This window comes from Salvelinus alpinus, chromosome 20 (assembly GCF_045679555.1).
Source record: "Salvelinus alpinus chromosome 20, SLU_Salpinus.1, whole genome shotgun sequence".
Lineage (NCBI taxonomy): Eukaryota > Metazoa > Chordata > Actinopteri > Salmoniformes > Salmonidae > Salvelinus > Salvelinus alpinus.
This window is the reverse complement of record NC_092105.1, coordinates 29,286,263-29,311,463: the sequence shown is the minus strand read 5'-3', so window position 1 is coordinate 29,311,463 and position 25,201 is coordinate 29,286,263. Positions and strand designations below refer to the sequence as shown.

Genomic DNA, 25,201 nt, shown 5'->3' with positions numbered 1-25,201 from the left:
GAGAGAGAGAGAGAGAGAGAGAGAGAGAGAGACGACTGCAGAGATAGCAGAGACCTGAGAGAGAGAGAGAGCAGTGCGAGAGAGAGAGAGAGTGTAGTGAGTGAGTGAGTGAGTGTTAGAGAGTGAGTGAGTTTGAGCCTTGAGTGAGTGATGTGAGTGAGTGACCCGTTGAGTGAGTGTTTGAGTGAGTGAGTGAGTACAGTGAGTGAGTGAGTTTGGCAGTGATGTACAGTGTTAGTGAGTGCCAGTGAAGTGAGTGAGTGAGTTGAGTTGAGTTGAGTGAGTGAGTGAGTGAGTGAGTGAGTGAGTGAGTGAGTGAGTGAGTGAGTGAGTGAGTGAGTGAGTGAGTGAGTGATATATGTTATGTTCTTGGGCCTGCTCTTAGCCAATCTAAAACAGACATAGTTGGAGAGAGACATTAACTTATGTCCACACCGCTCTTAGCCAATATAAAACAGAGAGAAAGAGAGATGGAGAGTTGGAAATATGTTCATAGGCCTGCTCTAAGACAAACTAACTAGCTTTACTGTTAATCCCACCAGGCAGGTTCATCCTAAACCTATGGTGATGGAAACATAGTGGAGTAGATAGACTAACGGATTACATCAGTCATGTTATGACAACAGAAACCATAGCAATGACATTACATTCCACCTTTTGCTATGATTTGATCACCATGGCTAATGCCTTCTAAGGACGAAGGGAGGATGTAATAATGTCAGTCACACTCAGGATAGGCAGTTGAGAGAGGGGAGGGAGAGAGAGACAGACACGGGTATTGAAAGAGATCGATAGAGGGAGTGAGAGACAGAGAGAAAGAGAGAGAGTAAGTGAGAGATAGAGAGAAAGAGAGAGATGTATAGAGCGAAAGAGAGAGATAGATAGAGAGATAGATAGAGAGATAGAGAGATAGTAAGTGAGAGATAGAGAGCTAGATAGAGAGAAAGAGATAGGGATAGATAGAGAGATAGAGTAAGTGAGAGAGAGAGCGAGAAGGAGAGAGATATAGTGAGTGACGCACCAGGCCTCCTGTGCGCCTCCCTAGTCCTGCACCTCCTGTTGCAGCCCCACGTACTAGCTCTCCTGTGTCAGCCCCACGCACCAGCTCTCCTGTGGCAGCCCCTCGCACCAGTCCTCCAGGTGCCAGCACCCCGCACTCGCCTTGAGGTGCGTGTCCCCAGCCCAGTACCACCAGTGCCAACACCACGCACCAGGCTTATAGTGCGCCTCGGCAGTCCAGTATGCCCTGTTCCTTCTCCCCGCACTCGCCTTGAGGTGCGTGTTCCCAGCCCGGTACCACCAGTTCCGGCACCACGCACCAGGCCTACTGTGCGCCTCCAGGGTCCAGTATGCCCTATTCCTGCTCCCGTCTCTACAGCGCCGCCTGAGCTGTCCGTCTGTCCAGCGCCGCTTGAGCTGCCCGTCTGTCCAGCGCCGCCTGAGCTGCCTGTCTGTCCAGCGCCGCCTGAGCTGCCCGTCTGTCCAGCGCCGCCTGAGCTGCCCGTCTGTCCAGCGCCGCCTGAGCTGCCCGTCTGTCCAGCGCTGCCCGTCTGTCCAGCGCCGCCTGAGCTGCCCGTCTGTCCAGTGTCGCCTGAGCTGCCCGTCTGTCCAGCGTCGCCTGAGCTGCCCGTCTGTCCAGCGCCGCCTGAGCTGCCCGTCTGTCCAGCGTCGCTTGAGCTGCCCGTCTGTCCAGCGTCGCCTGAGCTGCCCGTCTGTCCAGCGCCGCCTGAGCTGCCCGTCTGTCCAGCGCCGCCTGAGCTTCCCGTCTGTCCAGCGCCGCCTGAGCCGCCCGTCTGTCCAGCGCCGCCTGAGCCGCCCGTCTGTCCTGAGCCATCAGAGCCGCCCGTCTGTCCTGAGCCGCTAGAGCCGCCCATCTGTCCTGAGCCGCTAGAGCCGCCCGTCTGTCCTGAGCTGCCAGAGCCCCCCGTCAGTCAGGAGCTGCCAAAGCCCCCCGTCAGTCAGGAGCTGCCAGAGCCCTCCGTCAGTCAGGAGCTGCCAGAGCCCCCGTCAGTCAGGAGCTGCCAGACCCGCCCGCCAGTCCGGAGCTGCCCTTCAGTCCGGAGCTGCCCTTCAGTCCGGAGCTGCCCATCAGTCCGGAGCTGCCCCTCAGTCCTGAGCTACCCCTCAGTCCTGAGTTACCCCTCAGTCCTGAGCTGTCCTTCAGTCCGGAGCTGCCCGTCAGTCCGGAGCTGCCCCTCAGTCCTGAGCTACCCCTCAGTCCTGAGCTACCCCTCAGTCCTGAGCTGTCCCTCAGTCCTGAGCTGTCCCTCAGTCCGGAGCTGCCCTTCAGTCCGGAGCTGCCTTTCAGTCATGAGCTGCCCCTCAGTCCTGAGATGCCCTTCAGTCCGGAGCTGCCCCTCAGTCCAGAGGTGACCCTCAGTCCAGAGGCGCCCCTCAGTCCAGAGGCGCCCCTCAGTCCAGAGGCGACCCTCCGTCCAGAGGCGCCCCTCCGTCCAGTGGCGCTCTCTACAATGGTCTTCAGTCCGGGACCCGCTGCGAGGGTCCCCGCTCCAGAGGCACCACCAAAGCGGGTAATGACTATGGTGGAGTGGGGTCCACGTCCCACACCCGAGCCGCCGCCGTAAGAAGGCCCACCCGGACCCTCCCCTTTTGTGTCAGGTTTTGCGGCCGGAGTCCGCACCTTTGGGGGGGTTGGGGGGTACTGTCACGCCCTGGCCTTAGTTTTCTTATTTTTATTTTTTATTTTGGTTAGGTCAGGGTGTGACATGGGGGATGTATGTGTTTTGACTTGTCTAGGGGTTTTGTATGTTTATGGGGTGTTTACTAGTCTAGGTGTTTGTATGTCTATGGTTGCCTAGATTGGTTCTCAATTAGAGGCAGCTGTTTATCGTTGCCTCTGATTGGGAACCATATTTAGGCAGCCATATTCCGTTGGGTATTTCGTGGGTTATTGTCTATGGTTAAGTTGCCTGTGTCTGTACTTTTCGTATATAGCTTCACGTTCGTTTTGTTGTTTTTTTGTATAGTTTGTCGTGTTCTTCGTTTCGGTAAATAGATAGAAGAATGTATTACTATCACGCTGCGACTTGGTCCTCCTCTCTTCCTCCATACGACGAACGTGACAGCACCGAAGTATTGTGATATCCCTGGCCATCCCCAGCCCTAGCACGTACCATGCTGCTTATACATATCCAATCCCTTGAGATCGACAGGCAGGGAGGATTGGTTGGCTTAAGTTTGATTTGGCCTACCCTCTACCTCCTTTCTCCCCTCCTCCCCTCATTTCTCCTCTAGCCATATGTTGTTCAGATGGGTCCTCTGTCCCAGATGGACTGTCACAGCCTGCTAATTGATTAACGGGCATCTCTGTCTGTCTGTCTGTCTGTCTGTCTGTCTGTCTGTCTGTCTGTCTGTCTGTCTGTCTGTCTGTCTGTCTGTCTGTCTGTCTGTCTGTCTGTCTGTCTGTCTGTCTGTCTGTCTGTCTGTCTGTCTGTCTGTCTGTCTGTCTGTCTGTCTGTCTGTCTGTCTGTCTGTCTGTCTGTCTGTCTGTCTGTCTGTCTGTCTGTCTGTCTGTCTGTCTGTCTGTGTGTGTGTGTGTCTGTCTGTCTGTCTGTCTGTCTGTCTGTCTGTCTGTGTGTGTGTGTGTGTGTGTGTGTGTGTGTGTGTGTGTGTGTGTGTGTGTGTGTGTGTGTGTGTGTGTGTGTGTGTGTGTGTGTGTGTGTGTGTGTGTGTGTGTGTGTGTGTGTGTGTGTGTGTGTGTGTGTGTGTGTGTGTGTGTGTGTGTGTGTGTGTGTGTGTGTGTGTGTGTGTGTGTGTGTGTGTGTGTGTGTGTGTGTGTGTGTGTGTGTGTGTGTGTGTGTGTGTGTGTGTGTGTGTGTGTGTGTGTGTGTGTGTGTGTGTGTGTGTGTGTGTGTGTGTGTGTGTGTGTGTGTGTGTGTGTGTGTGTGTGTGTGTGTGTGTGTGTGTGTGTGTGTGTGTGTGTGTGTGTGTGTGTGTGTGTGTGTGTGTGTGTGTGTGTGTGTGTGTGTGTGTGTGTGTGTGTGTGTGTGTGTGTGTGTGTGTGTGTGTGTGTGTGTGTGTGTGTGTGTGTGTGTGTGTGTGTGTGTGTGTGTGTGTGTGTGTGTGTGTGTGTGTGTGTGTGTGTGTGTGTGTGTGTGTGTGTGTGTGTGTGTGTGTGTGTGTGTGTGTGTGTGTGTGTGTGTGTGTGTGTGTGTGTGTGTGTGTGTGTGTGTGTCTGTCTGTCTGTCTGTCTGTCTGTCTGTCTGTCTGTCTGTCTGTCTGTCTGTCTGTCTGTCTGTCTGTGTGTCTGTCTGTCTGTCTGTCTGTGTGTCTGTCTGTGTGTGTGTGTGTGTGTGTGTGTGTGTGTGTGTGTGTGTGTGTGTGTGTGTGTGTGTGTGTGTGTGTGTGTGTGTGTGTCTGTCTGTCTGTCTGTCTGTCTGTCTGTCTGTCTGTCTGTCTGTCTGTCTGTCTGTCTGTCTGTCTGTCTGTCTGTCTGTCTGTCTGTCTGTCTGTCTGTCTGTCTGTCTCTCTCTCTCTCTCTCTCTCTCTCTCTCTCTCTCTCTCTCTCTCTCTCTCTCTCTCTCTCTCTCTCTCTCTCTCTCTCTCTCTCTCTCTCTCTCTCTCTCTCTCTCTCTCTCTCTCTCTCTCTCTCTCTCTCAATTCAATTCAAGGGGCTTTATTGGCATGGGAAACATGTGTTAACATTGTCAAAGCAAGTGAGGTAGATATTATACAAAAGTGAAATAAACAATACAAATTAACAGTAAACATTACACATACAGAAGTTTCAAAACAATAAAGACATTACAAATGTTATATTATATATATACAGTGTTGTAACAATGTACAAATGGTTAAAGCACACAAGTTAAAATAAATTTGCATAAATATGGGTTGTATTTACAATGGTGTTTGTTCTTCACTGGTTGCCCTTTTCTTGTGGCAACAGGTCACAAATCTTGCTGCTGTGATGGCACACTGTGGAATTTCTCCCAGTAGATATGGGAGTTTATCAAAATTGGATTTGTTTTCAAATTCTTTGTGGATCTGTGTAATCTGAGGGAAATATGTCTCTCTAATATGGTCATACATTGGGCAGGAGGTTAGGAAGTGCAGCTCAGTTTCCACCTCATTTTGTGGGCAGTGTGCACATAGCCTGTCTTCTCTTGAGAGCCATGTCTGCCTACGGCGGCCTTTCTCAATAGCAAGGCTATGCTCACTGAGTCTGTACATAGTCAAAGCTTTCCTTAAGTTTGGGTCAGTCACAGTGGTCAGGTATTCTGCCACTGTGTACTCTCTGTTTAGGGCCAAATAGCATTCTAGTTTGCTCTGTTTTTTTGTTAATTCTTTCCAATGTGTCAAGTAATTATCTTTTTGTTTTCTCATGATTTGGTTGGGTCTAATTGTGCTGTTGTCCTGGGGCTCTGTGGGGTGTGTTTGTGTTTGTGAACAGAGCCCTAGGACCAGCTTGCTTAGGGGACTCTTCTCCAGGTTCATCTCTCTGTAGGTGATGGCTTTGTTATGGAAGGTTTGGGAATTGCTTCCTTTTAGGTGGTTGTAGAATTTAACGGCTCTTTTTTGGATTTTGATAATTAGTGGGTATCGGCCTAATTCTGCTCTGCATGCATTATTTGGTGTTCTACGTTGTACACGGAGGATATTTTTGCAGAATTCTGCATGCAGAGTCTCAATTTGGTGTTTGTCCCATTTTGTGAAATCTTGGTTGGTGAGCGGACCCCAGACCTCACAACCATAAAGGGCAATGGGCTCTATGACTGATTCAAGTATTTTTAGCCAGATCCTAATTGGTATGTTGAAATTTATGTTCCTTTTGATGGCATAGAAGGCCCTTCTTGCCTTGTCTCTCAGATCGTTCACAGCTTTGTGGAAGTTACCTGTGGTGCTGATGTTTAGGCCGAGGTATGTATAGTTTTTTGTGTGCTCTAGGGCAACGGTGTCTAGATGGAATTTGTGGTCCTGGTGACTGGACCTTTTTTGGAACACCATTATTTTGGTCTTACTGAGATTTACTGTCAGGGCCCAGGTCTGACAGAATCTGTGCAGAAGATCTAGGTGCTGCTGTAGGCCCTCCTTGGTTGGTGACAGAAGCACCAGATCATCAGCAAACAGTAGACATTTGACTTCGGATTCTAGTAGGGTGAGACCGGGTGCTGCAGACTGTTCTAGTGCCCGCGCCAATTCGTTGATATATATGTTGAAGAGGGTGGGGCTTAAGCTGCATCCCTGTCTCACCCCACGACCCTGTGTGAAGAAATGTGTGTCGTTCCAGGACACCTGAAACACACTCCAGGACAGACACACAGGCAAACCCAGACTCAGGAAGCGGGATTCGTGACAGTACCCCCCCTCCGACGAACGCCACCGGGCGGACTACCTGGAGCGCCAGGATGGAGGCGGTAGAAGTCACGAAGCAGGTCGTCATCCAGGATCTGACGCCGAGGAATCCAACTCCTCTCCTCTGGACCATATCCTTCCCAATCCACTAGATACTGGTACCCTCGACCCCGCCGTCTGGAGTCCATGATGCGGCGCACCGTGTAGACCGGACCACCTCCGATCATCCGAGGAGGAGGAGGACGAGGAGGCAACAGAGGACTGAGGTGAACCGGCTTGAGACAGGAGACAGGAGACATGAAAAGTGGGATGCACTCTAAGTGTTGCAGGTAACTTGAGTCGAACCACAACAGGATTAATGATTCTCTCCACTACAAACGGACCAATGAACTTCGGTGACAACTTCCTTGACTCCGTCCGTAGAGGAAGATCCCGTGTAGCCAACCAAACCTTATCTCCAACCGTATAAGCTGGGGCAGGAATACGGCGACGATTCGCCTGGATCTGATACCGGTCAGAAACTCTAAGGAGAGCCTTCCTGGCCCGATGCCAGGTCCGGTGGCAACGACGAATGTGGGTCTGGACAGAGGGAACCGAGAGATCCCTTTCCTGAGAAGAAAACAAAGGAGGTTGGTATCCGTAAAGGCATTGGAAGGGGGACATCCCAGTGGCAGATGAAGGAAGAGTATTATGGGCATACTCAACCCAGGGTAATTGAGATGACCAAGAGGTAGGATCAGAGGAGACAAGACAACGCAGCGTGGACTCCATCTTCTGGTTGGCTCTCTCCGCCTGACCATTTGATTGTGGGTGAAATCCCGAAGTGAGACTGACTGTAGCGCCAATGGCCAAACAGAAGGATTTCCAGACAGCAGAGGTAAACTGAGGACCACGGTCAGAAACAATGTCACTGGGCAATCCGTGAACCCTGAAAACCTCCCTGACCAGGATCTCGGACGTCTCCGTAGCCGATGGAAGCTTGGAGAGAGGAACAAAATGAGCAAACTTGCTGAATCTGTCCACAATGGTCAGAATGACCGTGTTCCCAACAGAAGGGGGCAATCCCGTGACAAAATCCAGGGCCAGATGCGACCAAGGTCGCCGAGGAATAGGTAGGGGGTGAAGAAGCCCAGAGCTGGGCCGATTGGTACTTTTGTTCTGGGCACAAACAGGACATGCGGCAACAAACCTCCGGGTATCTTCTCCCATGGCAGGCCACCAAAAACGTCTGCGCAGTAGTGCCATAGTCCGAGCAACGCCAGGGTGACAAGCTATCTTGCTGGCGTGGGACCACTGAAGGACAGCAGAACGGACCGACTCGGGTACGAACAACCGACCGGGTGGACCGTTACCGGGGCCGGGCTGCGTCCGAAGGGCCGCCATCACATCCTCCTCTATCCTCCATGTAACGGCTCCCACGACAACATTCTGGGGAAGAATCGTCTGTCTTGACCCCACTCTCCTCCGTCTTAGAGAACATCCGGGACAGGGCGTCCGCCTTCCCGTTCTTCGACCCAGGTCGGAACGTCAGGGAAAAATTGAAACGTCCAAAAAACAAAGCCCACCTGGCCTGACGGGCGTTGAGACGTTTAGCCGATTGCACGTAAGCCAGATTCTTGTGGTCAGTCCAGACCACAAACGGTTGCTCCGCTCCCTCCAACCAGTGACGCCACTCCTCCAAGGCAAGCTTCACAGCGAGAAGCTCCCGGTTACCCACATCGTAGTTTCTTTCAGCTGGAGAAAGACGACAAGAGTAGAAAGCGCAGGGATGGAGTTTACCGTCAGTGGAGCTACGCTGGGACAGGATGGCGCCCACACCCACATCAGAAGCATCCACTTCCACAACGAACTGACAGGAAGTGTCAGGTTGAGAGAGAATCGGGGCGTTGGTGAATCGGCTCTTCAAGTCCAGAAATGCTCGGTCTGCCTCAGGAGTCCAACAGAACTTTCTGGTGCAAGACGTCAGGGCAGTTAAAGGTGCAGCCACCCGGCTGTAGTCACGGATAAACCTCCGATAAAAATTCGCAAACCCCAGGAATCTCTGGAGCTGCAATCTTGTACCGGGCTGGACCCAATCCCGAACCGCCCGAACCTTCTCTTGGTCCATCTTGATCTCTCCCCTGGATATGATGTACCCGAGGAAGGACGTTGTGTGGGCGTGAAAATCACACTTCTCAGCCTTCACGAACAGACGGTTCTCCAATAACCGCTGCAGGACCTGCTTGACATGCAGAACGTGGCTAGAAAGCTCCTTTGAGAAGATGAGGATATCATCCAGGTAAACGAACACAAAAATACCAATCATATCTCTCAGAACGTCATTCACCATACTTTGGAACACAGCCGGAGCGTTGGTCAGTCCAAACGGCATCACCTGGTACTCAAAATGTCCCATCGGAGTATTGAACCCAGTCAACCACTCGTCCCCCTCCTTGATCCGAACCAAATGATAAGCATTACGTAAATCAAGCTTCGTAAAAACCGTAGCACCCTGTAAGGAATCGAAAGCCGAGCTCATCAAGGGCAGGGGATACTTGTTCTTAACCGTAATATCATTCAAACCCCGATAATCAATACACGGTCGAAGAGAGCCATCCTTCTTGTTCACAAAAAAAAATCCTGCTCCCAAAGGTGATGACGATGGCCGAATGAGACCTGTAGCTAGAGACTCCTTGATGTAGGTCTCCAAGGCCTCACGTTCCGGTCGAGAGATACTGTATAACCGTCCCTTGGGAAAGGCAGATCCAGGAAACAGATTAATCGCACAATCATAAGGTCGGTGGGGAGGAAGGGACAGAGCCTTCTGTTTACTGAATACCTCACCCAACTCGTGATATGTTTCTGGAACCAGGGACAAATCAGGAGGAGCAGAGTCACTGACCTGACTGGAAACAGCAGGAGAACAGGCAGTCCTAAGGCAGTTAGCATGACACTCAATGCTCCAACTAGTTACCTTCCCTGTCACCCAATCAAACGAGGGATTGTGTTCCTTCAGCCAGGGGTAACCAAGAACCAGAGGAACATGGGGCGAGGACAAAATGAAGAAAGAGATAAACTCTGAATGATTTCCCGACACCAACATCTTAACCGGTTCAGTCCTCATAGTGATCCGTGCCAGACTACTGCCGTTCAGAGTGGTTGCTTCAATGGCTTCCGGCAATTGCTCCTTGGAAAGCCCCAGCTGTTCCACCAAGTCGGCATCCATAAAGCTGCCATCGGCACCTGAATCGATAAAAGCGTTCATGTCAAAACTCTGATCCTTATTCATAAGGGTTGCAGGAAAACGGGGTCTGACAAGATCCTTGAGAGATTGAAACTGGCTCGCTAAAATTCCTCCCAAAACTAGCGAGCCGGGCAGTTTAACCTGTTGGGGATGAGGGCGCTGTTGTGGCTATTTATGCTAATCGTGTAATTTTTTGAAACGGCTTCCCACAAAGTTCTTGATCGTACAATATGCATATTATTATTATTATTGGATAGAAAACAGTCTATAGTTTCTATAGGAGTTGAAATTTTGTCTCTAAGTGGAACAGAGCCCATTCTACAGCAATTTCCCTGACATGGAGTCAGATTCCAGAAATTTTGGCCACTGTTCTGGAGTCAGTTAAAAGGCCACTGTTATTGCTATGACTATACGGACACTGCTTACGTCTTCCCCTGGATGTCTTTACGTGATGACGATTTGAATCGGGTCGATTGCACGTTCACAGGCACTATAAATTAAAAAACCCTGAGGCTAGTCAGTCTTTTGGAGCTGCGTCATGCGCATAGAGGGCACCGACCCGCACCTGTTCCAAGCATTAGTGGAGGGAGTAATATTACTCGGGTCATGTTTCTACTCGTTATGGGAGTTAAAAACATCATAAGGTAGTTAATTTAAAGCGTTTTATAGCAATTTATATCCGTTTAGTGCGATTTTGGGACATTTATTTCTGAAAGGCTGTGAATTGCTGGGCACGCTTCCAGTTCATCCCGAACGCAGTTGGCATTTCCACATGGCAAGAGGACAGCTTTCCACCAAAAGACGATTGGACCCAAGAAAGGATCCTTTGCCCAAGATACCGATGGAAGAACAGCTCAAAGTAGGACATTTTTATTATGATAAATCGTGTTTCTGTCGAAAAGTTTTAGTGGCTTCGGACGCCATGTTTTTTGACGTAGCTTCGCTTGGCGCAAGCTGTATTGAAAAGTAAGGATAATTTAAAAAATGTAATTCCGCGATTGTATTAAGAATTAAATTGTCTATCAATCCCTGTCCACCCTATATTTTTTAGTCACGTTTATGAGTATTTATGTATAAGAGTAGATCACTGTCTAAGTGGCGCACAGACTTTTTCTGACCAGCTGAGCTACATTTCACATTGTCTAACCATGATTTTGGTGGCTAAATATAAACATTTTCGATCAAACTCTATATGGATTGTGTAATATGATGTTACAGGAGTGTCATCTGAAGAATTCTGAGAAGGTTAGTGAAAAAATTAATATATTTTGGCGATGTTTACTTTTATCGCTCACTTTGGCTAGAATCAATGCTGGGCTGCTATGTGCTATGTGCTATGCTAATATAACGATTTATTGTGTTTTCGCTGTAAGACACTTAGAAAATCTGAAATATTGTCTGTATTCACAGGATCTGTGTCTTTCGATTCGTGTATGCTGTGTATTTTTACGAAATGTTTGATGATTAGTAAGTAGGTAAACACGTTGCTCTAAGTAGTTTTTCTATTCCATTTGTGACGGTGGGTGCAATTGTAACCTATGCCATCTACCTGAAATATGCACTTTTTTCTAACAAAACCTATCCCATACCATAAATATGTTATCAGACTGTCATCTGATGAGTTTTTTTATTGGTTAGGGGCTATAAATATCTTAGTTTAGCCGAATTGGTGATAGCTACTGGTGTTGGTGGACAAATAAAAGATGGTGGATTATGCTAATGTGTTTTTAGGTAATAGATGTACATCTTTACATATTGTGTCTTCCCTGTAAAACATTTAAAAAATCGGACATGTTGACTGGATTCACAAGATCTGTGTCTTTCATTAGCTGTATTGGACTTTAATGTGTGAAAGTTAAATATTTAAAAAAAATATTTTTTTTGAATTTCGCGGCACTGGTTTTTCAGTGGGGGTGGGGGGGGAGTGCCGCTAGCGCCACTCTCATCCTAGAGAGGTTAACGGGCGCTGTGGACAAGCGGAGATGTAATGTCCCGATCTACCACAGTAGAAACAGCTATTGGTCTCACGTCTACGTTGGCGCTCCTCCTTAGTTAGCCCGTGTCGCCCCACTTGCATTGGTTCAGAATCTGGTGGCAAGACCCCTCCACTAATCCCGTGTGGAGAATAATGATCAATACGTCCTGGTTCACCTCCTGAACCGAATGGTAACCGAGTTGCAGATTGATTGGATGGGCCCCACTGCTTCTCCCTCCTTCTCTCTCGGACTCTATTATCTGTTTTTTGCCAATTTTAACCGCACACTTGTTATTTGTGTACATGGATTTTATAATGTCGTATGTTTTACCCCCAACACCACTTTCCATCAATTTGTATAGCAGACCCTCATGCCAAATTGAGTCGAAGGCTTTTTTGAAATCAACAAAGCATGAGAAGACTTTGCCTTTGTTTTGGTTTGTTTGGTTGTCAATTAGGGTGTGTAGGGTGAATACATGGTCTGTTGTACGGTAATTTGGTAAAAAGCCAATTTGACATTTGCTCAGTACATTGTTTTCATTGAGGAAATGTACGAGTCTGCTGTTAATGATAATGCAGAGGATTTTCCCAAGGTTACTGTTGACGCATATTCCACGGTAGTTATTGGGGTCAAATTTGTCTCCACTTTAGTGGATTGGGGTGATCAGTCCTTGGTTCCAAATATTGGGGAAGATGCCAGAGCTAAGGACGATGTTAAAGAGTTTTAGTATAGCCAATTGGAATTTGTTGTCTGTATATTTGATCATTTCATTAAGGATACCATCAACACCACAGGCCTTTTTGGGTTGGAGGGTTTTTATTTTGTCCTGTAACTCATTCAAGGTAATTGGAGAATCCAGTGGGTTCTGGTAGTCTTTAATAGTTGATTCTAGGATTTGTATTTGATCATGTATATGTTTTTGCTCTTTATTCTTTGTTATAGAGCCAAAAAGATTGGAGAAGTGGTTTACCCATACATCTCCATTTTGGATAGATAATTCTTCGTGTTGTTGTTTGTTTAGTGTTTTCCAATTTTCCCAGAATTGGTTAGAGTCTATGGAGTCTGTCTCTGTCTCTCGCTCTCTCGCTCTCTGTCTGTCTCTGTCTCTGTCTCTGTCTCTGTCTCTGTCTCTGTCTCTCTCCTTGGCATGATATACATGATCTACACTGTTGGACGCTAGCTAGCGATACAAGAAAAGTATGTTGGAGAAGCTGGGGGAGCTGTTTGGCTTATTCCTCAGTGTTAAAGCTTGCATGTAGAGGGAAATACACGCCTGTAGTCGTATGGTATCTCTATGTGCATAGGCTCTTACAAAAGGCTCTTATCTCTGTATGAGCTAGCCATTATGTAGCTATGTAATTGACCCTGCAGATATTGCCTTTCACTGTAGAGTAACTGTCATTGACACGCCATCATTATTGTGTGATTTTGGGGTTCTGCAGTATGAGCCCACAGTCATAGTGTCTCAGTTGGACTACTGATCTAGAATCAGTTTTGCCTATTAGATATTTAATGAATAGACAGTGAGATACTTTATGGATATGGGCCCTGGAGCCAGATGTTTAAAGTATATCACAGTAGGAGTGCTGCTTTAGGATCAGTCTTGCCTAATAAATCACAATGAATAAGATTACATGGACAGGAGGGCCCTGATCCTTGATCAGCACTTATACTTTGAGGCCTTGTCTAACCCCTGCAGTAGATATATGTGAGGTGTGCTGTGTTGGCCCCAGTATAAATCCCTGGTAATGATGTATCGCTGGTAGCCCGGGAAAGCCTTTTTATATGGAGCTCTGTTAGAGGACTGTCTATGGGAGACGACACGTGAATTACCTTTACGACCAGCGAGCTGCTACAGCACAGCACAACGGCTTACACATGGGGAACACACACACACACATGCAGGCATGGACATTTACACACACACACAGGCATGGACACACACTCAGGACACATACAAGACTGCAGCGTTGTGGTGGTCTATGATGCACTGTGTTTGGTTGTGAGATGAGATGGGGTTACTGGCTATAGTAGAGCCTATCACAGCTATGGGTATGGGACTCGTCAAACAACTGATGGAGGACCGGCTTCATTGTGATATCTATGAAGAGCCTCAATTTGCATATTTATGCCTACACACATCCACACACACACACACATCCTCTCACGCCCACTCATACATATGTACACAAAACACCTCCACATACCCATGCATATTTATTTGTGTCTGATCTGTTCTGCACCTTAAGGGCTGTTGTTGCCTGTTGGGCTCCCTCTCTTGCCTTTATTGATGCATATGCAGGCACATACATTGAACTCCCCCCCCCCCCCCCCCCTGCCGCCGCTCCCCTGCCTCTTCTAGCCCATATTAACCCCATAAATTGTGTCTGTGCTGATTGTTATGGTCATTGTGTGTGCTGTGAGGGATGGTTATTATCTCCGGCCCTGCTTGCTGGTGTTTTATGCGTCTCGTCTTCCCCCCTCTCCCTCCTTCCTTCGCTCCCACGTTCTTCTCTCCTCTACTATCATATCTCTCGTCCCTCTCTCTCCCATCTCTCTCTCGCTCCTCCCGTCATCTCTCCCCCTCTAACTATCCCCATCTCTCATCTCTCTCTTTGTCTCTTTCTCTCTCTCTCTCTCTCTCTCTCTCTCTCTCTCTCTCTCTCTATGTTTCCCGCTCTCATCTCTCATCTCTCTCTTTGTCTCTCTTTTTCTCTCTTTGTCTCTCTCTCTCTTTCTTGCTCTCTCTCTCTCACTCTCTCTATCCCGCCCTCTCTCATCTCTCTCTTTGTCTCTCTCTATCTCTCTATCTCTCTAACCCCCATCTCTCTTTGTCCCCTGTCTCTGCTTGCTCTCCTCTCTTTCCTAATATTGAGTTGCAACCCCCTCCCCTTTTGCCCTCAGTACAGCATCAATTCGTCGAGGCATGGACTCTTCAAGGTGTCGAAAGCATTCCACAGGGATGCTGGCCCATGTTGACTCCAATGCTTCCCACAGTTGTGTCAAGTTGGGTGGATGTCCTGTGGGTGGTGGACCATTCTTGATACACACGGAAAACTGTTGAGCATGAAAAACACAGCAGCGTTGCAGTTCTTGACACAAACCGGTGCGCCTAGCACCTACTACCATACCCTGTTCAAAGGCACTTAAATCTTTTATCTTGCCCATTGACCCTCTGAATGGCACACATACACAATCCATGTCTCAATTGTCTCAAGCCTTAATAATCATTCTTTAACATGTCTCCTCCCCTTCATCTACACTAATTGAAATGGATTTAACAAGTGACATAAATAAGAGATCATAGATTTGACCTATGTCAATGAAAAGGCAAGTGTTCTTAATGTTTTTTACACAGTGTATGTCTCTCTTTCTCTCTCTCTCAGGGTCCTGATCATTGTGTGAAGTGTCTCCACTTTAAAGATGGTCCTAACTGTGTGGAGAAGTGTCCTGACGGCCTTCAGGGGGCCAACAGCTTCATCTTTAAATATGCCGAGGCCAACAACGAGTGCCATCCCTGTCACTCCAACTGCACGCAGGGGTAAGTTTCACACTGAGTGTATATGTGGGGTTTTGTGTGTGGGGGTTGTGGGTGTGTTTGGGGGGGCGTCGTGAACTGAATTTGTGTTTTTGTTTTTCATTGTGTACAGTGCATTTGGAAAGTATTCAGACCCTTTGACTTTTCCACATTTTGTTACATTACAGCCATATTCTACAATGGATTCAATGAAGGTTTTCCTCATCAATCTACGCACAATGCCCCATAATGACAAAGCGAAAATAGATTTTTAGAAAAATCTTCAAATGTTTTGAAAATAAAAAACTGAAATACCTTATTTACATAAGTATTCAGACCCTTTGCAATGAGACTCGAAATTGAGCTCAGGTGCATCCTGTTTCCATTGATCATCCTTGAGCTGTTTCTACAACTTGATTGGAGTCCAATTCAATTGATTGGACATGATTTGGAAAGACACACACCAGTGCATGTCAGAGCAAAAACAAAGCCATGAGGTCAAAGGAATTGTCCGTAGAGCTCCGAGACAGGATTGTGTGGAGGCACAGATCTGGGGAAGGGTACCAAACATTTATGCAGCACTGAAGGTCCCAAAAACACAGTGGCATCCATCATTCTTAAATAGAAGAAGTTTGGAACCACCAAAACTCTTCCTAGAGCTGGCCGCCCGGCCAAACTGAGCAATCGGGGGTGAAGGGCCTTGATCAGGGAGGTGACCAAGAACCCAGTGACCAAGAACACTCTGACAGAGCTCCAGAGTTCCTCTGTGGAGATGGGAGAAACTTCCAGAAGGACAACCATCTCTGCAGCACTCCACCAATCAGACGGAAGCCACTCCTCAGTAAAAGGCGCATGACAGCCTGCTTGGAGTTTGCCAAAAGGCACCTAAAGGACTCTCAGACCATGAGAAACAAGATTATCTGGTCTGATGAAACCAAGATTGAACTCTTTGGCCTGAATGCCAAGCATCACATCTGGAGGAAACCTGGCACCATAATTACGGTGAAGCATGGGGGTGGCAGCATCATGCTGTGGAGATGTTTTTCAGCGGCAGGGACTGGGAGACTAGTCAGGATCGAGGGAAAGATGAACGGAGCACAGTACAGAGAGATCCTTGATGAAAACCTGCTCCAGAGAGATCGGTACATCAGACTGGGGTGAAGGTTCACCTTCCAACAGGACAATAACCTTAAGCACACAGCCAAGACAATGCAGGAGTGGCTTTGGGACAAGACTCTGAATGTCCTTGAGTGGTCCAGCCAGAGCCCGGACTTGAACCCAATCAAACATCTCTGGAGAGACCTGAAAATAGCTGTACAGCGACGCTCCCCATCCAACCTGACAGAGCTTGAGAGGATCTACAGAGAAGAATGGGAGAAACTCCCAAAACACAGGTGTGCCAAGCTTGTAAAATCATACCCAAGAATACTCGAGGCTGTAATCGCTGCCCAAGGTACTTCAACAAAGTACTGAGTAAAGGGTCTGAATACTTATGTAAATGTCAAATTTCAGTGTTTTATTTTTTATAAATTTGCAATAAAATCTAAAAACCTGTTTCTGCTTTGTCATTTTGGGGTATTGTGTGTATATTGATGAGGATTGTTTTTTTTAATCCATTTTAGAATAAGGCTGTAACGTAACAAAATGTGGAAAAATCAAGGGGTCTGAATACTTTCCGAAGCACTGTATGTCTGTGTTTTGGCTTTCTGCAGAGTGTGCACGTTTATGTTGTTGTGTGCATGGTTGCGTATCACATCAGCAGTCTGAATGACTAATGACCCTGGGAGGACAGAATACTGTTCATTTACTTCTACATTGTTTGTTTCACTGGCAAGACAAGGGCAGACTAATCCCCATTGTAAAGCCAAGGTCAACATGATAACCAGAGGAAAACAATATCTGTGTCATGCTCTGTTTCATCCACAGTACAACAGCTCTCAGCACAACACACACACACACACACACACACACACACACACACACACACACACACACACACACACACACACACACACACACACACACACACACACACACACACACACACACACACACACACACATACACACACAAACACCTTGCTATGCTCCCCTCGGTGCTGACCCCTTGTAACTTGGTGTTCCCATATCCAGCCAATGTTTATCAGTGTCTCCAGACACACACACTCACTCACTCACACGTACGCACGCACCCACAGGAACTGCAAAATACCCAGGGGAGAGAGAGAGACAGAGAGAGAAAGAGACAGAGAGAGAGACAGAAAGGCTGCAAAAGAGATTCCGCTCTCCCTCTGCTCTCTGAGTGCTGTGAAGCCTGCGATGTAATATTTAGCAGCAGAAGGAAGGAGACAGATATCATTTGGTATTGCAGTCAGTCAGTCCACCGGGCTGGCCCCGCATGTCTTGTGTTCTATTTCCTCGTGAGTGGCAGACAGCCAGCTCACAACTCCATCTACCCATAACAACATTGTTACAAAATATAATGGAAATGAGTGTATCCGTGGAAATGCCATCTTGACACTTTGTCAAAATAACTGTTCCCAGGCTGCCCTTCAGTTCAGACACTCAAACAGAATCAGAGATCATCTCTTCCTCTCCCGCCAAAGTGCTATCAGGGCAATTCCTATTATTCTGTATGTAAATATGTGACACTCCATTTAGTATGATGTATTACGTTACGTTAGATTACATTATGAATGGAATAGCGGTCATACAATATCATATGAATTAGAGGATGTATAGTATCATACGTCTTACCTGGTTGTACAATAGCATACGAATTGGATGGCGTAAGTTTTCATAGTATTATAGTATACTATTATACGTCTTAATCTGAGACCAGGTTGCTTGTTGCGTTGTTGCAACAAAGGAGAATTACGGGGAGAATTTACATTGGTGGTTAGGTGAACTAACGACAAAGGTTATGATAATTTGTGTGAAAGGTTAGGGGAGCTAAAACGACAAAGGTTAGGTAAATTTACATCGTGGGTTAGGTGGATTGGGTACGTTTTGAATAAGGATTAGGGAATGGGTTAGCTAAAATGCTACAGTTGTCCTCGACGCGACTCGAACATGGAACCTATGGATTGCTAGACGGTCTTAGTTTACGCCCAACCTCCCTACTTTCATTTCTGTCTAAAGTAACTACAACATTAGTAGGTATCATGCATCTTGGAGGTGCTCAGAAATACGTAAAGTATGTTTTGTATGGCTCTGAGCCCAGGCTGCTCCCTCTCCCCCTACCCTCTTTACATCAAAGAGCTTCACCATCCAGTATCCTGACTCCCTTACGCTCTGATTCTCGTCTCTGTACCCCTTCTTCTCTGTGACTGTCTGTCATCGCTTGGTTATTTCTGTGGACAGAACATACTGACACTGACACAGGTCTAGGAGCTATAGCACAGATTCAAGACACTGAGACGGACGCTGGAGGGATTGATTGATCGATTGATTGATTAATTCATTGTTTTGTTTCCCCCTCTCATCTAGGTGTATTGGACCCAGACTGCAGGACTGTATTGGCATGATGGACAGGTAAATATCTCTTCAAATCCCTTCTGTCACTTCCTTCTCTGTCCCTAGGACAGACTGCCTACACACACAGAGACACAGGTTCAGCTTTCATTCATTAGCAATTTGTAAGTTCATATGCATACATTGGAATTTATCTTCGATGAGCGCACAATAGTAAAAAAGATAAGACACTCTCGCCAACAGACAACACTGGTTGAAATAACGGCATAACAACCAACTATGCCTCCGGCCAAGGCTTATATTTACCCGAAATATATGTTCCCACAACTGAGGTTAGCTAGAGAGCAAGGAGGAGAAGAAGAGAAGAAGAGAGCGAGAGAGAGAGACAGAGAGAGAGACAGAGAGACAGAGAGAGAGACAGAGAGACAGACATAGAGAGAGACAGACATAGAGAGAGACAGACATAGAGAGAGACAGAGAGACAGACAGACAAAGAGAGAGACAGAGAGAGACAGAGAGACCGAGAGGGAGAGAGAAGAGCAGGCAGGCAGTGTGAATAATGTTTAGCTCTGAGGCCAAAAGTGTGTGCATGTTTGTGTGTGAATCCGTGTGTGTGAATCCGTGTGTGTGTCCCTGCACGGGCTTGTGTTTTACTCTGCTCTTGATAAATTGATAGCGCTTTGCTTTTGTTCTCGTGGGGAAAAGGAAGAAAACGGCAGTAACCGTTCCGAGCAAATGGATTTACGATTTCATGACAGACAGTTTGTTTCTGGGGGGAGGAGATGGGGGGTGGGGGGGTGGGGGGAGGAGGAGGAGGGGGGAACACATGAGAGAAGGGAGTGTGGCGAAAGGAAATGAACAAGGAGGACAGAAAAGACAAGAAGAGGGGGACAGTAACACAGAAGTTATAAAGGCCCAATGGAACAGCATCCCCCTCTAGGATGATGTCCAGAAATAAACAGCACAGCAGAGAGATGCCATATTGGCTTACAACACAGACCCAAACAAAGGCCTAGTGAAAAACAGTTTGCCGAAGCCTCCTGATCTGAAGGCAGAGCTGAGCTGAATGAAGCTATGTCTGGGCAGAGAGAGAAGGGGCAGTAATGACTGCTAATTTACTACAAGCTGGAGCCAGAGGGAAGGACTGAATCTCAAATGGTATCCCATTCCCTATATAGAGCACTACCTTTGACCAGAGCCCTAGTGGCACTAGGGAATAGGTTGCCATTTGAGACGCAGACAGAGCATGCCATAGCCTGGGTCTCACTCGCCATTGATCCACTGCTCATCTATCTGAGGCAGTCTGGGGACTGTCGGGGTGATCTGATAGTGAGGGAGACGCTTTGGGGTGAGGAGGGGTGGAGAGGGGGTGACGCAGGGTGAAGAGGGGTGGAGAGGGGGTGACACAGGGTGAAGAGGGGTGGAGAGGGGGTGACGCAGAGTGAAGAGGGGTGGAGAGGGGGTGACGCAGGGTGAAGAGGGGTGGAGAAGGGGTGACGCAGAGTGAAGAGGGGTGGAGAGGGGGTGACGCAGAGTGAAGAGGGGTGGAGAGGGGGTGACGCAGGGTGAAGAGGGGTGGAGAGGGGGTGACGCAGAGTGAAGAGGGGTGGAGAGGGGGTGACGCAGGGTGAAGAGGGGTGGAGAGGGGGTGACGCAGAGTGAAGAGGGGTGGAGAGGGGGTGACGCAGGGTGAAGAGGGGTGGAGAGGGGGTGACGCAGGGTGAAGAGGGGTGGAGAGGGGGTGACGCAGAGTGAAGAGGGGTGGAGAGGGGGTGACGCAGGGTGAAGAGGGGTGGAGAGGGGGTGACGCAGAGTGAAGAGGGGTGGAGAGGGGGTGACGCAGGGTGAAGAGGGGTGGAGAGGGGGTGACGCAGAGTGAAGAGGGGTGGAGAGGGGGTGACGCAGGGTGAAGAGGGGTGGAGAGGGGGTGACGCAGGGTGAAGAGGGGTGGAGAGGGGGTGACGCAGAGTGAAGAGGGGTGGAGAGGGGGTGACGCAGGGTGAAGAGGGGTGGAGAGGGGGTGACGCAGAGTGAAGAGGGGTGGAGAGGGGGTGACGCAGGGTGAAGAGGGGTGGAGAGGGGGTGACGCAGAGTGAAGAGGGGGTGACGCAGGGTGAAGAGGGGTGGAGAGGGGGTGACGCAGAGTGAAGAGGGGTGGAGAGGGGGTGACGCAGAGTGAAGAGGGGTGGAGAGGGGGTGACGCAGGGTGAAGAGGGGTGGAGAGGGGGTGACGCAGAGTGAAGAGGGGTGGAGAGGGGGTGACGCAGGGTGAAGAGAGGTGGAGATGGGGTGACGCAGAGTGAAGAGGGGTGGAGAGGGGGTGACGCAGGGTGAAGAGGGGTGGAGAGGGGGTGACACAGGGTGAAGAGGGGTGGAGAGGGGGTGACGCAGGGTGAAGAGGGGTGGAGAGGGGGTGACGCAGGGTGAAGATGGGGTGGAGAGGGGGGTGACGCAGGGTGAAGAGGGGTGGAGAGGGGGTGACGCAGAGTGAAGATGGGGTGGAGAGGGGGGTGACGCAGGGTGAAGAGGGGTGGAGAGGGGGTGACGCAGAGTGAAGAGGGGTGGAGAGGGGGTGACGCATGGTGAAGAGGGGTGGAGAGGGGGTGACGCAGGGTGAAGAGGGGCGGAGAGGGGGGTGACGCAGGGTGAAGAGGGGTGGAGAGGGGTGACGCAGAGTGAAGAGGGGTGGAGAGGGGGTGACGCAGAGTGAAGAGGGGTGGAGAGGGGGTGACGCAGGGTGAAGAGGGGTGGAGAGGGGGTGACGCAGGGTGAAGAGGGGTGGAGAGGGGGTGACGCAGGGTGAAGAGGGTTGGAGAGGGGGTGACGCAGAGTGAAGAGGGGTGGAGAGGGGGTGACGCAGAGTGAAGAGGGGTGGAGAGGGGGTGACGCAGGGTGAAGAGGGGTGGAGAGGGGGTGACGCAGGGTGAAGAGGGGTGGAGAGGGGGTGACGCAGAGTGAAGAGGGGTGGAGAGGGGGTGACGCAGGGTGAAGAGAGGTGGAGATGGGGTGACGCAGGGTGAAGAGGGGTGGAGAGGGGGTGACGCAGAGTGAAGAGGGGTGGAGAGGGGGTGACGCAGGGTGAAGAGGGGTGGAGAGGGGGTGACGCAGGGTGAGGAAAGTGCTACTAGACAGATAAAGGCTGTCAGGGGAAAAACCTTCATACATATGTTGACAGCAGAGTAACAGCATACACTGATAGTACTGTGGGGCATGCCAGTTTGGTAAAGTGGCTTTTTAACATTATTTTACAGAGGCTATGGTTTAACTGAGCAGAATAGCTCGGCAGCTTATAGCTGCTCGGGGCCAATGTTGAGACTACAAAGCCTCTCACCCCTCAGACAGACATATACATTTAGTTCTACAGCTTATCTGACATTGTGTCAACCACTGCTGTGTGAGGCTGTCTCACATAATAGAGACCAGACGTACTGTCATCTGCACTGTCTGTCACCCTCTGGACTTTTACCCTCTCTCACACACACACACACACACACACACACACACACACACACACACACACACACACACACACACACACACACACACACACACACACACACACACACACACACACACACACACACACACACACACACACACACACACACACACACACACACACAGTCTTGTACAGCTAACCTTGTGGGGACACAATTCAAAATCCTATTTTCCTAACCCCTAACCCTAGCCCTAACCCTAACCCGTACTCTTATCTTAACCCTAACTCTAACCTTAACCTAAAAACCTAACCTTAACCAAAATCATCAGAGAATTCTGTACCTCCACCATAACCTCAAAACAGAACATCACACTAGAAGAAAGACAAGCCCTAGCTAAAGTAAGGAAACACAAACATATAACCAGAAAACCAGCAAACAAAGGCTCAAAGATCATTATTATGGACAACTAAGAGTACCTCTCTGAAGCCCACCGCCAACTCTCTAGTACACAACATTATACTCCTATCCCTGCTTCTACACAGATCCAGACACAAATACAAATCAGACAGATAATATCAGATCTCTACGGAAAGAAGTACATTACACATATACAAAAGAAATATCTAGATGGACCAGAATTACCCAGACAGAGACTCTTCTATCTCCTCCCTAAGATCCATCAAGCACCAGATACATGGATAGTCCCTTTTGAGGTCCTGAAGGGAAGAACTATTGTGTCAGACTGTGGGAGTGTGTCCTCGCCAGCAGCCAAATTCATTGACTACTTCCTCACTCCCATCTCACAAAATCACCCTAGCTACCTTAAGTACACATGCCATTCATAGACACACTTCACAACATTCCAGTCCCAGCACATGCATACCTATTCACTATAGATATAGATTATCTCTACACCAACATAGATGTCTTGTCAGGTTTGACAGCAGTGGAATCTACACTCCGGAGATATATAGACCAGACTCACACCTCCTACAGCTTCTAGAACTTGGCTTAAGAAACAATGATTTCACATTTAATAATAAACACTACAGTATGTACAGATTTATGGGCCGGCGATAGGTAAAAAGTTCACCCCAGCCTATGCTAATATTGATATGGCAGACTGGGAGTTGAGGGTCCTGGCTAAAGGCCCATTGGGTCCCATGTTTTATAGACGATACCTGGATGATATGTGTGTGTGGGAACATGATCTGGTACATTTCACAACATTCATTGAAATACTCAATAACCATCATCCGACCATAACAGTTAAATATGTCATCCACCCACATACAATCAACTTCTTGGACAGAACCATTTTTTATTCCAGATACTGACACGCCCATTGTCTCTTTACAAACAAAGTATATTTCAAGGACACAGACACACATGCCCTACTCCACAATTCCAGTTATCACCCAAAACATACATTCACTGGCATTGTCAAATCACAACTCATTAGATTCCATAGACTATGTACACAACAGAAAGACTTTCATTCAGCCACACAGACCCTATTTAGTGCACTTGGGAAGAGGGGATACTCAAAGCGGTCATTGAGGTACATAAAAGCAAACACACTGGCAGGCCTCACCCAGAACGAATGCCTGACCCCCCTAACCTTAACCCTAACCCCAACCCTAACCTTAACCACAACCCTAACCCCAACCCCAACCCTAACCCCAACACCAACACTAACCTTAACCTTAACCCCAACCCTAACCCTAACCCCAACCCTAACCCTAACCCTAACCCTAACCCTAACCCTAACCCTAACCCTAACCCTAACCCTAACCCTAACCCTAACCCTAACCCTAACCCTAACCCTAACCCTAACCCTAACCCCAACCCCAACCCCAACCCTAATCCCAACCCCAACCCCAACCCTAATCCCAAACCAAACCCCAATCCTATCCTTAACCCCAACCCTAACCTTAACCCTAACCTACAAACTTTCCCTGCACAACTCTGGACCAGGCACTGACTCCTGACCTGGACTAACAGCCCACACCTATTCTTAACCCTTTCCCGATTCTGGGTCCGTATCTTTATCCCCACCATCCTATCCCTGTCCTCCACCCTCAGACCTTTCCCAGACCCCGGGTTCCTATCCCCCCAACAGATACAGAACCACAGATTATACCCCTCATCAGCACCTTCTCAGACATAAACAGACTCCTTCATTACAGACTCAAAGCCGCATTCACCCAAACACAACGTACATCCCCCACTCCAGGAATTCCTATATCAGCATTCTGCAGAAACCCCAACCTAAGGGATCTCTGAGTCTATGCAACATTTTCCAATAAACCCACTCCTACACCACCTACTGAACAACAGTACTATCGACAACTTCCACACATTCACAATCCACATGCACAAACCTCCAGTCCTGTCCCACAACTCATGACCAATCAGAGCACCAACATTATCTATGCCATAACATGCACATTATGCCACAACATTTCTATAGGAGAAACCAGTCACACAGTCTTGACACGCCTCAAACAGCACCTCTACACAATGAAAATAACATATTACAAACACACCTGGTAAAACACTTTCAAAACCACCCTACAACCTCCCTCTGCATCACCGGTCTGGAGATGAAAGCCTCCTGGACCACAGGCCAGAGAAGAGCAGCTGAATCCAGGTGGATAGCGAAACTGACCTTGGCTCCACTTGGTATGAATGGTAAAGAGTAGGATAAAGCATTGACTGTGGGAGTTAGTGAGGGCCTAATTAAGAGAGCTGGAGGGACCACGGACACGAGGAGGAAGTTCAATAAAAAATAATGTATTTATTTGCTCAATCTGGTTTTGGCTTTTTTATATTTTATATTTAATTGTATAATATCAAGCACTTTAACATAGCACTTATCTTTGGAGCACTTAATCCCTTAAACCTTTGGGGGGGATTTCCAATTACATACTTATTTATTCAATTGATCCAGTTTGCATGTTTTATTATGATTTTATTATATATATATTTTTTAATTAAACTTTTTTATCCTCAGCACTTTATCAATAATTGTCTTCCTCCTGTTGTTGAACTGTCGTGGTGACCCCTCGGAGCTCTCGGCCTTCATGTTCTATCACCCTCTCCAGACCGGTCTGATGTTCCTCCTGTTGTTGAACTGTCGTGGTGACCCCTCGGAGCTCTCGGCCTTCATGTTCTATCACCCTCTCCAGACCGGTCTGATGTTCCTCCTGTTGTTGAACTGTCGTGGTGACCCCTCGGAGCTCTGGGCCTTCATG

General features: G+C 48.3%; 1 protein-coding gene across 2 annotated transcripts in view; it reads left to right on the top strand.

Annotated features, from left to right (window-relative positions):
• Positions 1-25,201, top strand: part of LOC139546622 (receptor tyrosine-protein kinase erbB-4-like) — a 518,533-nt gene that overhangs the window by 404,705 nt on the left and 88,627 nt on the right. For both annotated transcript variants that reach the window (XM_071355216.1, XM_071355215.1), the window contains exons 15-16: positions 14,901-15,055; positions 18,520-18,564. In XM_071355216.1, coding sequence (XP_071211317.1) covers positions 14,901-15,055; positions 18,520-18,564 — 200 coding nt within the window. The remainder of the gene's footprint in view (positions 1-14,900; positions 15,056-18,519; positions 18,565-25,201) is intronic.